Consider the following 13,393-nt stretch of genomic DNA (forward strand, 5'->3'; position numbering starts at 1 on the left):
GGTGAAAACAACTTTCAATGTCTTCTTTTCAGACATCATACTAGAAAGGAAAATATAGACTTGTGACAGTGATCGACACATAGATGTTATTTCTGTCTCTGCCTGACGGATACTTTCTTTACTTTTATATTGCTATACTACGTATTTGGAGGTTTGTAGCAACTTTGCATTATTTGAAAAGCCTGTACTGATTTTTAAAAAAGATGAACTTTGTATTTAAAAGGTTCTAGGAAAAAAACTTATTTGATCATCTTTTGGATTCTTTGTAACTGCATGAAAACATAGAAAAGTATAGTAATGTAATTATTAGACCTATAGAGGACTCACCGTCTGAAGCAGGGTCTCCAGGTGGTTGAGTTGGTCATCACACACCCCGGACTCCATCTGGACTTTAGTGACAATCCTCTGGAGCCTTTCAAGTCTGGATAAGATAAAATAAGACTCAGTCAGAATAAACTTGGATAGATGATTTCAACATTGAAGCAGAACATATTGAGCTATGTAGTAGCCAATATATAAGCAGTACTACTACTGAGCAAACACCTATAAACATCTGGCCTCCTCTCTTACATTACATTTAGTCTAGCATAAGCTGTATATCACAGTGTGTCAGTCAAAACACTTACGTCCATCTGCTTTGAAGCAAATACTCCAGTTTATGAGGGTCAGTCACAAACGCCATATTTAATCTCTATACAGAATAAAAGCTTCAGCTATGCGACTTTTGGTCTTTCTCAGTCTCATTGTATCTCAGGAGAATACTCTGCCACATAGTAGGTCAGAGTGAGACAGAAATGTCTCCGCTTTCTGACAAAGACATCCAGTCTGTCCATTCACTCATTCCACATCTCAGAATCATAAACAAGGCTATCAGACTGCGAGATGACTGGGCAACCTCATGACACGAGCCATCCCATTCGTCAGGCATGACGCAACGCTACTCTAAATACATGAAAAATATACCATGTCTCATTCTGTTTCAATAAACCTAAAGACTTCGCTATCTTCTTATGTGCTCAATTAAGAAGAACTGATGCAACATGCATGGAAGTCTGAAACAAAAAAATTTTATGCGGGGGCGAATTATGTCCATTTATCGCATAAAGGAAACCCAATGGTGTGTTTTTGGTTATACATTCATGAGCATAGCGCATAGTTTTAATGAAGGTTACCAGGCCCAATGATGGTTATCAGTTATTAAAACTAAACACCTCCTATTTTCCATTTTCTAATTGATAAAATTGAATGTCTCTATAATCTTATTAATGTTCCAAAGTCTGTGATGACATGTTGCAACAATTTAGGAAAACATTGTCTCATCCACTTCAAATGGCATAACTTTATGTCTGTGGGAGCCGAGGTTGTGATTAATCTTACTACCTATTTACTTGATGTGGTGTCTGACTTTTTCTGTCCATCTGCTGTGTATCGTTACTACATCCCTTGTTTGATTGAATATTTATATAAATTAATATTTTGATCTCAATAAACATATACATGATTACATATCTGCTCTGCTAACCTTTCAAACTCTATCCTTAGCAGTCGCTCTCTCTCGAGGATGGCAACATGGAGTCGACCCCACTCTTTCTCCACATCAATTGGATGGTAGCCTGGGGGGACCTTCACCTGGCCAGCATGCACGGCACTCTGTGTGTCAGGCATAAGTCATTAGACAGAAAATAATTAAGAATAGAAAACCAACACCACAATATATCAAACAAAGAATCCAATATTTAGGTTATCTTACCTCAAAGGACTGGTAGATATGTTTAGACCGGTTCTTGTCAGACTCCTTGACTGGCAGCTCTGACTCCTTAAACTTCAAGAACTGGCGCCAAAGAAGCTAAAGAAAAGGGAACACAACAGTAACTTTACTGTTTGCAATTTCTATTCTATTTTTTTTTTAATTCAGACATTTTCTTGAATCTTGGCAGAAATAGCTGAATAAAATTCAGTGTCTTAAGTGCACATAGTAAAATCTGATTTTATGTAGGCAAGCGACACATCCTTATGTTGTCAGTTTAGGTAAATGTTGCAGACAGATCACCCTCAGTTAAATCAATTTGATTAATAGGATTAAGGGTATATTAATGTAACAAAGCTAATGGCCTGCAAGGCCAGTCAGGTATTATCCCGACTTTGCATTCAAATGACTGGTGTAAACTGAACTTCACTTACTAAATATTAAAATAACAGTGCTGGGAGTTTTAAAGAAGCACACCCATAACCACCACTTTTGATAATGCTGTCCGGCTGATATTTTAAGTTCAAAAACAATTAAGAAAAATACTGAAGCCACGCTATGCTTTTGTTCTGCAACACTGACAGGGAGTGGCAGAACGGTAACTCCCCTGAGGTTCAAATCTAACAGTATCTGCCTTTTCGCTGCATTTTCTCAGCACTGGCACTGCCCCACCTACAATACAACAATGTCTGTGAATACAGTTTCCTCTGTTTGCCCACAGCCAGACATTATGTAAGATCCAGCAATAGAAAGCCACCAAACCTCTTTTCACAATACAATAAAAACTCATATATCTCACCAGCTTATTAACTCACCTCTATCTCCTCATAGCTGGCAGGGAACTTCCTCTCCTCGAAGATCATCACATGGTGGCGGATCCACTGGAGCAGAACAGTCACCAGCTCGTAGTACTCCTGCCAGCGCAGCTCCAGCTCCTTTGGCCAACACAGCAGAAAAGATAGATGGGAGGTTAACAACAACAGACAGCAGGACTCTTCTCCTGTGTCTCCATGTTCGACCACTTACACACCACACTAAACTCAATTAGGTAGAAACAATCCAGGTCTTGTGTGAGTGGACAAGGAGCCAGAGAGCAAAGAAAGGGTTGATGAAGGGGGCAGTGGTGGAGGAGACAGTGGGAGAAGGAAGACAATGGTGGGAGGCAGACAGAAGTATTTTTGCCCTGGTTCTCCCCGACAATCACGTTTAAGATTAGAGCTTGGGTTGAAATGCAACAAGGCTTTAAATACCCCAGCACAATATTATTCTCATGAGTGAGTTTGTAATAGGCAGTAGGTTTTTATGTAAACAGATGATGCGTGACAGTACATATGAGCCTATCCCTTTGGCTTCTGCAGTGTAAGCACCACAGGTTGTTAATTTACTGCAGTACTTGGTTTCACAAGACTTCTATTTCTCTTTGAACTGCTGGCAGGATTGGAAGATATTCCACATAAAAGCTTATTTATCAGCAGTCACAGGCCTGTTCACTTTTAATTGAATGTGATCAAGCATTCAGTCACATCAAATTGGAGTAAACAATCTGAAGCACATTTATTTATAGCGTTTCACATTGATGTATGAACTAAGATTCATAGTATACAAGGTATCCTTACATTAGCTCTTATGCCATCATGCACGTCAGTGCGAGGCATGACATCATACAAGGACGATACGTAAGTGATGATGGATTTCTCATCAGGATGCGGGACATCAACATCTGAAAGAATAAGGTGAAACACCTCAATGTTTCATGTTGCAAATGAATAACAGTAATTTGTATTTATATTGGACAGTTGCATAACAGCAAAAAATAATGCCAAATAAAAAACTCAGTATCAGTGTTAACAAACAAGAGCCCATCTCAGGCCAGTCTTACCCTCAGGGTCTAGTAGGCGTGTCACTCCCAGGTCTTTCTCGGCCACAGTGAAGGCCTGTTCCAGGTTCTCCAGGTTGGTCTGTCTGTAAACTTTGCCCATGTCAATGAGTCTGGGACTGGGGGAACACAAAAATGCACAACTGATCACCAACAGTATATCATTAAAAACAGGAATTTCATTTCCAAGAGTAGAAAATGTTCATAAATGTCAAAATGTAATTCTAGTGACATGTCTCATGAGATTTCAGTAGTACAGCTGAACATTAGTTTCATTAAAGAACATAAATTCAGAATTTTCTCTAAAATACCAATTGCTTTTACGCATTTGACAAAGATGTGTAAGGGGTTGCTAGCAACTGTAAAGCTGCAACGCACAGTAACATCAGTGGCTTTCTCTTAATAAATGGTTCTGTATTTATGGTCAAACTAATATAATTTGGAAAAGGAACCACACAGGACAGAGGACATGATGTAACACATGAACACATGGGGAATCAATTCAGTGTGTGCAGTCCTCCTCACTTAAACAGTAAGACGCTGCATAAGAGCCCACCTGACTACCCTGTACCTGCACCTGCCTTTTTGTCCTTTGGCTGTTTAACTCTGGCAGATGTCAGAGCATCTATACATGGAATGTAATTTATAGAGCTAGCCACAACTTGACTTACAGAAGAGACGTGTCTCCAGAGATCAGAACAGCATGCTTAAACGCAAAATTGAATCTTATCTATCATGCATACTGTACATGCATGAGATGAGCTTTGAATCATAATATCATAAATTACAGCAGTTTTAAATACATTGCCCGAACCACAAATTCAAAGGTGCAGCATTAATTATGAAATTTAGTAAGCAAGAATTAGATTCATACAGCTCTCTGACGCATAGAGTGGAGCGACCCGCATTTTGTCCATACACAGGGGAAGACCGCACGTGGCGAATTTCTCGAACAGAGTACTGTTTTGTTGGCCAAGGGGAGCTGCTCATGCTCTGGGCCTCTCTTCCGTGAAAGCTATGAGACCTCCATCCATGGCCCAGTTCATCAGTACTAGAGTGGGCCCCTGAGCTGTGTGAACCCCGCCCTGAGTCCCAGGAGGATCCCTCTGATGGGATATCCTCACACAACATGACCACCCGGTCCTCCATATTGCTGACGGATCCTGACGCGCCACCGCCAAAGCCCCGGCTTCCCTTCTTCTGCTTAGACTTCTTCCTTAAACTGAGCATCTTACAATTTGCTGGCAGGTCCTTGTCCAATGGCAAGAAAAGGTTATACTTTAGTAGCCAGTGTTACAGGTGCATACATTCATGCATGGCTTGATGGCTGGATATAAATCAATCCTGTGCATTGTCTGTGCAGGTATCCATCATCATGTAAAGATCCTCTTAATCCATCCCCAGGGTTGCTGATGAGAACTTACAAGCTCCTACTAGTGCACCCAGGTTACTGCTTCCATCAAGCATTTCTACACAAAAATTCAACAGTAAATCCAGTTTGCAGACCACCAGACACCTAAATAAACCCTGGACAATCTTAAATTCAGATATTCTGCACTAGGGCGTCCTGAATTATGCCTAGGCACGAAGCAAAGCCACAGTTTTCATGCAGCAGGAACATAGTGCTACAGTTACGCCCATATACCACACCCCTGACCTTTATAAAAGACAGCACTAATTCAGCCTCAGGTGTCTCCACAAGAGAGAGAGAGAAAAAAACTGCAGCTACATGCTCAGGTTTAAGGAAACTTGCCCCTGCAGGTATCTGTTTTCTTTCATTTCATAATGGCTGTAAAGAACTAAGCATTTAAGGTTCTCTCATCTAATACTGCCTTTCTCTAGTCTGCTCTCCAGAGTCTGCATGAATCCCTGTGTTACGACATCTAAAAACAAAACCAACCAGTGGCAAATTGTATTGACACATCTTCCTGAGAAAGAAATCAACATTTATTTCCCAGGATGCTGCCACACAAAGGAATTCTTAACCACTAATTCTACAGCAAACATAAGAGCTTTGAGGGTTCTTTCATATTGTTGTTGTATGTTCAACTGTAAGGATTTTAGATTTTACCTTTTAATACTAGGCTCCCAACAATTTCATAGGCAGATATTTAACAGTGGAATTATCCTCTGAACCCAGCACCAAAGAAGCTATAATCATACTCATAGCCAGTCCCTGCCAGTGGTATTCCTAGCCTAAAGGCCTGACATGATTATGAAAAGGCATTAAGACAGATTTTATTAAATGAGAATGAAAAGAAAACAAAAATGCATGCAACTTTATACAGACTCTACACTATTAAATCCATATCATGCATCACACTACTAAATGTCTTTCCATTAAAAAAATCCAATATAATACCATAAAGACCATGTCATGTTATCATCTCTTAATTTACACATCTTGGCAACACTGGAATTTAATGCCAGGGTATATTTAATCTGACATTATGAAGTATAATTGAACATTTAAAAGCCCATTCCTGTTCAGTAAAAATAACTACACTCACTAGTGCTTGTGTATGATGGCATTGAAGAGTTTGCCGTCCCTCCAGCTAGTGGTGAAGTTGTCACAGCGGACGCCCTGGTAGTTGTCTGTCATCCTCTGGGACCAGAGCAGCAGCTTCTCCTTGGCTGACATGTCTTCTGACTGACCGTTGACCTGGATGTCTGAGATCTGAGACAATATGTGTACACATGTCGAATGTTAACAGAGAGAAGGATAGAAGGTTTGTGGAATATTTATACTGAGGAAATGTGAAAGAAATTAGTCATTAGTGGAAACCAAAAGATGTCATTTAAAATGAATTACTTGACACCAAGGGTTAAATTTAAGGCAATGGTAATCATTAGTCTCAGACCAATTAAGACCATAGGATATCAGTAGCTTGTGTTTTTCTGATTCAGCTCTGGAAATTCTGTCTGTGGCTGCAGCATCCAGAAAACTTTGTATTTGGGAAATTTGGGGATTGGAAAGATAAATCATAGGCATCATGTTTACCATTTTGTGTGTGTGTATAAACTATTGTGCTCTCGTGCAAGTGCTATTGAAGTTGTGTTTGTACAGTACCTCTATGTTGCAAATCTTCAATCATTTCGAAACGAGAGATCACAAATTTTTCAGTGAAAACAAATGGAGTTTGCACTTGCAGATTTCTTACCTGCCTATAATATCTATATATTACAGATGTCATTTACTGTGACTAAATCATGATCTTCTGTATACTCTTTTTTTCCATTGTAATTGATTCAGGACTAAATAAATAGGATTTCCAAACACAAGAAGAGAAACATTTAACCCTCCCCTTTGATCTCCATGACTCACCAGCAGCTGACACTCATTTATTTTCCTTTATTCTATTCTATGAAATTATAAAAGACTCTGGGAACATTGTATGTATCCACAGGGCACAATGGTTTCATCACCTATCCAAACTCTCTTATTTCTAATGCTTTGCCTGAGGTTTCATCAACCTGAACCTGAATCATTTGATATTAAAAGGTGTGGCCCAGCATATTAAACTGTTGCCCAGGGATTCATCCAGAGAGCCTGGAAACTGTTGGCATGCACAGGATAAGCAGGAAAAAGCCTGGGGTGTGGCTGGGAGTGTAGCATGTCAACAAGTTGTGGGTCTGACCCACCTTCCTCTTGGGAGCCAGGGAGAGAATGAATCATAGTGTTATATTTCTTTATACTAGTCATAAATTCACCACCTGACTGCAGTGATAGTATTTCACGATAGCTTTAAACTTTATGATAATAATAAGATTAGAAAATGTTTTTTAAGGGTACTGTGAAGAGCAGAATCCACTCTGATTGTCCCAAGGAGAATGGCAGCTGACAGGTGCAGATCCCAGAGACAGAGTTTTAGAGGGATAATATAATGGAACACAACACTGACAGAGGAGGAGACCTGGAAGTGGAGGATGATGGTCCATATTAACCCCAGGGTCAACTTAGGGTTTCCATCTGCTATATCATCATTTCTGATGTTAACCAGCTTGACCTGGGAAAACAAAACCGAGCAACATCACTTATTTGAATGCTCTTAACATCACCTGAACATCTACATGTATCTTTTGACATGGCATCCTCATCATTTCGTCAAGTTTTGAATGTTTGAGGTACATATATCATTTTCCATACCTGCCGATGCCTGAGGAAATCCAGTGCTATCTGAACATTCTGTAGTTTATGGAAACGCATGCGACCCTTCTCCCTGGGCTGTGGAGGACAAAGAACAGAAAACGTGATGTTTAGTTACACCACAGACACTTAACTGTCGGAAATGTACTTATTGTAGCAGAGAGAGTAAAGCATCCAATCAAAGTGAAGATATGAATGTAAAGGAGAACTAAAAAATAAACAGTAAGACAGTAAATACAGAAAAGAAACACAAGATGACTGCTGAAACTCAAATCAGTGGAAACATTAAAATTTACATTAACTTGCATCCATCCATTCTCCATACGCACTTATTCCTTAACCAGGGTCACGGGGATGTGCTGGAGCCTATCCCAGCTCTCTTTGGGTGAAAGGCAGGGGTACACCCTGGACAGGTCACCAGTCCATCACAGGGCCACATAGAGACAAACAACCTCACACACTCACACTCACTCCTATGGGCAATTTAGAGTCACCAATCAACTTGACATACATGTTTTTGGACTGTGGGAGGAAACCAGAGTACCTGGAGAAAACCCACACAAGCACAGGAAGAACATGCAAACTCTTCTTGCTGTGAGGCAACAGTGCTAACCACTCATTAACTTCATAAATAAAATATATTGAACTTCTGATCAAAAATGCTGCTGCTTTGGCTTGGTCCTGTCGTTCACCACTGTCCCACACAGAGGACAAAAGAGAATATGATGGAAAGAAGAAACAGCAGAAAGAATTTGCATTGGCTGGTCCAATAAGATGGTTTTTGCATTTTCTAAGTCTGACAGCAGCAAGTTAAGATTGTGCATACTGCTTACTTTGCCCTTTGAATTTCAAATGAATGTAAATCAATATAATATGATGGCTGTAAAGTAATGCTGAAAAAAACAGAAACAGAAAAAGCATTTATACAGTATGTCCAGAAACTACGAGGTCATGCAAGCAAGCCTGCCAATGAGAGTAAGAAAAAAGCCACAAAATAAAGCCTGGGTTTGCTTACAACGTGCAGCCAAACATCAAGAAAGTGTGAATAAATTGTAAAATAATAATAATAGTAATATTATGAAATAAAAATAACAGGAATTCTTCTGTAACTTACAAACCCACTCACCAACCGAGTGCTCCTGACCACGTCTCTCTCCCTCAGCTAGCCCCAGCAAGAGCAGGGCAAAGAGAGGAGGCAAAGGCCAAACGGCAAAGATCAGCACACACAAAGACAGATTAAAGGAAGGAAAACGGGAGGTGAGGGAGAGGAGGATGAAGAGGAAGGGCAGAAAAGGAGAACCACAGATCAGACAAGAGCACAGTTAAGAAACCCACACACAGACAGGCCATGGAGGCATTCAGAAGATGAGCAGAGCTGGAGCTGGTGAAAAGAGCGATGAACTACAGCAGCAGAGAAGCTTCTGAACTCATCTGAGCCAAGGGAATAAAAAACAGCATCTTGGCACTGACTTTGAAATGGGTCTGATATGAAAGCCTGCAGATTTTAATTAAGCCAGTTTTGAATAAAGTCAAAAAGGGCCTGTCAGAGTTATTTTAGAGATAGTGAGATAAAGATCGCAGACACAACAATCACCAGAGCCAGTTAATACGGTGTTGTTAAGCAAAGTTCATCTGAGGTCAAGCCTTTGACTAAAAACATGGCTGTATTTGGCTACAATCTTTTGCCAAAGAGAAGATATTGCAGGTTGACTGCAGTACCTCGTATGTAATTACACAGAATTAAGTTTATGTTTGAAGGATGGATGGTTGAGGTAAAAAAAAAGATGCAGATCTTGGGTGTAACTCTGATGCTATAGTCAACAAAAAAAAAAAAAAAATAGACGACTGTCATGTGCTCACCAGTGTTTCCCCAGACAGGACCTCCAACAGGGAGATCAGGTTATGTCCATCTCGAAGGTCTTCATACAGGTCTGTCACATGCCGCTGTGACTGCCAGGAGCAACAAGACAAAAAGTGAGGATATGTCACAATGATTTAACATGATATTGTTTTAATCAGCACTAAATACACAAGCACAATGATGCAGAAACCCAGTTTAAAACAGCTGGTACTTTTTTTTTGTAATGACTGAAGATGAATGTAAAATAAACTAAAGGCTGCAATGTGACAGAAGTTGATGTGCTAAAAATTGCATGTGGTCAGTTTTTGTGACAAGACCTTTGCAACATATCTGCAAACCCAGTGCAAATCTAATGACATGTCAAAACTGATGGCAAAATGACAAGATTTTAATTCAGGACCTTAGAGGTACTGTATTTTATACTGGTTTTGTGTTATATAAGCTTTCTGTAGTGCTCAGAGCCTCCCCCACTAGTACAACTCTACACAAGTCAGGAATGCATAGCCGTAAGCAGCCAAGCCTGAGTTTACTCCAAATGCCAAATGGCAGCTGTCACCCCTGACATGTGATAGATAGGGCTAAGAAAAAAACAGCAGATCATTGAGGTAGCAAAGGTGCCCTGGTGAATGTAATTCTGCTAAAAACAGAATTATTGCAGCTGCAATTATTTCACAATCAAAACTGGATTCAGAGTTCATACAACAGAGGTGTTGTGTAGTTTCAGTCAAACAGTGGAGTGAGTGATAGAGGTGAGGGAAGGTGCTGTGACTGCACTAGGAAACTGGAAGTGAGGGATCATATGGTCTCCATGCAAGTGAGACTCTGACCAAACATCTAGTACAATTAGTCAAGTCCTGCTCGAGCATGCTAGTACCTACCTCTCCTTTCCAATGCTGGGTGAAGAGGGATGGCAGATGGCAGAAAGAAGAGTAATGGGAAAATGGAGAGAATGAAAGAAGAGGTTAAGAGCAGAAATGAATGAATGAGGAAAAAGAGAAATGATTAGGAAAAAATGGAAATTTTGTTAAATTGACCGTAGAAGCTCAACTTGGCCATATGAAATGGAATGAGAGAAAATTTCCTTTGCAAGTTGTAACAGTTTGGAGGATTTATGTTGGCAAGAATGTTAACACAGTTATCCAACTTTTGATATGCTCCTCCCTGCCTGTGGAGCAAAGATGAGGATACATTAATCAAGAGTTTGGCCACCAGGGTTCACTGTCTACACACTGAAAATTCAGTATGTAGCTGGACACAGTCTTATTATCTGTATTCTTTAGTTTTAAATAAACAGATCTAACTTATGATGCTAGTTCTTTCATTAAATTCTATGATCATGTAGCTGCCCATCCGCTTGCTGTGTATACTCCAGAGCCACCTATCGTCACCCCTTAATTACTTTGTACTGTGATTCTGTTTCAAGTGTTTAACCTTGCTGTCGCTGCTGAAAGGCAAGTGTTAGGCTACAAATTACCCTCTTAGAGTCAAAAAGCACTGCTCCATAATATCATCAAGGTGAAAATCTTTAGTACACAGGGCTGACAGCCCTTATCCTGGTACCGCCATGCTGTCTGGAAAAAAAAAAAACAGACTTGTTTCCTAATAAACGTTATGTCATGTTTACTTTATCTTATGAAATCCTTCTGAACTCTCAAGGTATTGCTAGCCATGTACCATGTGAAATCAATGTGTAGTTTTTAATCTAATCAGAAGAAGTCTTTAGGAATCTGCAAGACAGCAGATTTTTGTTCTGGTCTGATGGTCCATTCTGTCTTACGCAATACATAATAATCACAGGATTTGCCTCAACGGCCTTTTAGCAAGTGACTGCTTCACATTATATGATTTTTGGGTAAAAAAAGACAATTAAAGTGTTAGAAATTCAAACTGTTTCATCCTAAACCTGGGATGGGGAAGGGGTGATCCAAGATCAAATTTAGACTTTAAAAGTTACACTATCAAAACACTGTTAGGCTTGTGCAGGGCTTATTTTATCCAAGGCACAATGACAACAACATCAGCATGAACACTTCTGCAAGCTCCCTCTCATCAATGCATGTCTTTCAGTTCAGGACGGCCATGAACGCAGGTCCATTTAGTCCCAGCAGTCTGTGCAGCACATGTGCTACTGTAGGAGATCAGATTTTTGCTAAGTGAGTCCAGATGTCCATGACTCACACAGCAAAATTCACAGTGAACAGTTAAGAGGAACAAGAGGGAGCAACTCCAGTATATCCTCATTCAGTGGTGGCAGAGTACGTTAGCGCTGCACATTCATGGAAAGGAAAACACTTTCTTTGGGCTTACTTTTTCCCACTTGTTCCATTTCTAAAAAAAGAATGAATGGCTCTGTGTCTGTGGAACGAATATAAAAATAACGTGGGAGCGCTTAATATTATGAGGTTGTAAATGTATTGCTGCCAACGAGAGTTTCCTGGAAGAAATGTGCACAAGCTTAACTGCCTTGTGGGAGGGGTATATTGTGTCATGGGGTCTAATATTTCTCTCTTAATGAGGATCTCCAGAGTGAGGAGTGCGGCTTGTTTGACTTTACCTCCATCCTGACCTGTTTACCTTCCCTGAATGTGTGATGCACTGCTGGGTTGCCAGCCTGTAGTTTGAGACCGGTGTGAAGTAAGTGAGAGTGGACAAGAGCTGAAGGATGGTTTACACAGTCTCTCAGCTGATGACAGACTGGACTTCTGGTGAGCCTCCACATCACGTTTAGTTTCCAAATGTGAAACAAAACCTCAGTGCGATGTGTGTTTATGTATGTGGAGGGGGTGGGATGTTTGTAGCCAGTTCCACAATACTGGCCTGTCACTCAACAATACACAAAATAAAACTGTATTGTGGCAATATGATAAGATACCTTACATTGGTCAAAACATTTACTTGAATGCCTGAAATCAGGTTTTCTAATGGTCAAACAGAAATGATCTAATAAAACCTACTACAAACCGAAACATTAGCTTTCTCAAATAGACACTATTCCCCATAATTATTTTGATCACCCGTCATTATGTGGTGCATGTAAAATCAAAACTCTTGCCAACACAAAGGTAAACCAAGTCTGACTATTTGCACTTGTAATTATTATGGATTTACTATAATTCTAAAGATCAATAGCCTTTCAATTTATGAGTTGCCACATCTATTTGTGTAACATTTAGCATCATGTGGTTGAATTGAATGATTCACAGTGTTTTTATGTATTTCTTAGGTTTGGACCACAGACAGGGAAATTAACGCTTTAATTTCCACTGTGGTTGTGTAAGAAAGCCGTCAACCCCATATGTTTGATGTTTGAAGAAAGTGAAATTTTCATTTATTCTGAAAAGGTGTTCCTTGTTTGCAGCAAAATGAATATGGAGCAAGTTATTATAGGCATGTGTGGGCAGGAATGTGAGCATCAGTGTACAAAAAGAGTGAAAGAGAGAGAGCATGTCCTTACCTTTATCAAATGCTTGTTCACCCATTTTGTGAAGGTCTTCTTCTGTACTCGATCTCGCTCATCTGCAAAAAAACCAAATGGAGAAACTACAGTTGAACATCAGACGTGTAGGAAAAGGTGAAAGTAGAAATGATTGTTTGTAAATTTAAGCTTTTTAAAAAGCTTGCACAGAGCATGATTCCTAGATTTATTTTTCATTTATTCTACATAAAAGCAGTAAACAAAAGAGGAAACCCCCAAGATACCAGTCATGTTTGATTGGAATTCACCACTGGGTAGAAAAAAACCCTCTTGACTGTGCACACCTG

The 13,393-nt window shown here is 39.9% G+C and overlaps 1 protein-coding gene across 22 annotated transcripts in view; it reads right to left on the reverse strand.

The window, feature by feature from the left end:
* Positions 1–13,393, reverse strand: part of plecb (plectin b) — a 104,847-nt gene that overhangs the window by 20,863 nt on the left and 70,591 nt on the right. For 9 of the 22 annotated variants that reach the window (XM_026293102.1, XM_026293109.2, XM_026293114.1 and 6 more), the window contains 12 exons: positions 13,086–13,147; positions 10,510–10,524; positions 9,631–9,720; positions 7,771–7,848; positions 7,526–7,630; positions 6,134–6,300; positions 3,627–3,742; positions 3,364–3,467; positions 2,563–2,682; positions 1,751–1,846; positions 1,523–1,650; positions 328–421 (listed from right to left, as the gene is read on the reverse strand). In XM_026293102.1, coding sequence (XP_026148887.1) covers positions 328–421; positions 1,523–1,650; positions 1,751–1,846; positions 2,563–2,682; positions 3,364–3,467; positions 3,627–3,742; positions 6,134–6,300; positions 7,526–7,630; positions 7,771–7,848; positions 9,631–9,720; positions 10,510–10,524; positions 13,086–13,147 — 1,175 coding nt within the window. The remainder of the gene's footprint in view (positions 1–327; positions 422–1,522; positions 1,651–1,750; positions 1,847–2,562; positions 2,683–3,363; positions 3,468–3,626; positions 3,743–6,133; positions 6,301–7,525; positions 7,631–7,770; positions 7,849–9,630; positions 9,721–10,509; positions 10,525–13,085; positions 13,148–13,393) is intronic. The other 13 variants (XM_026293103.1, XM_026293112.2, XM_026293115.1 and 10 more) reach the window with 3 other exon arrangements.

This window comes from Mastacembelus armatus, chromosome 16 (assembly GCF_900324485.2).
Source record: "Mastacembelus armatus chromosome 16, fMasArm1.2, whole genome shotgun sequence".
Classification (NCBI taxonomy): domain Eukaryota; kingdom Metazoa; phylum Chordata; class Actinopteri; order Synbranchiformes; family Mastacembelidae; genus Mastacembelus; species Mastacembelus armatus.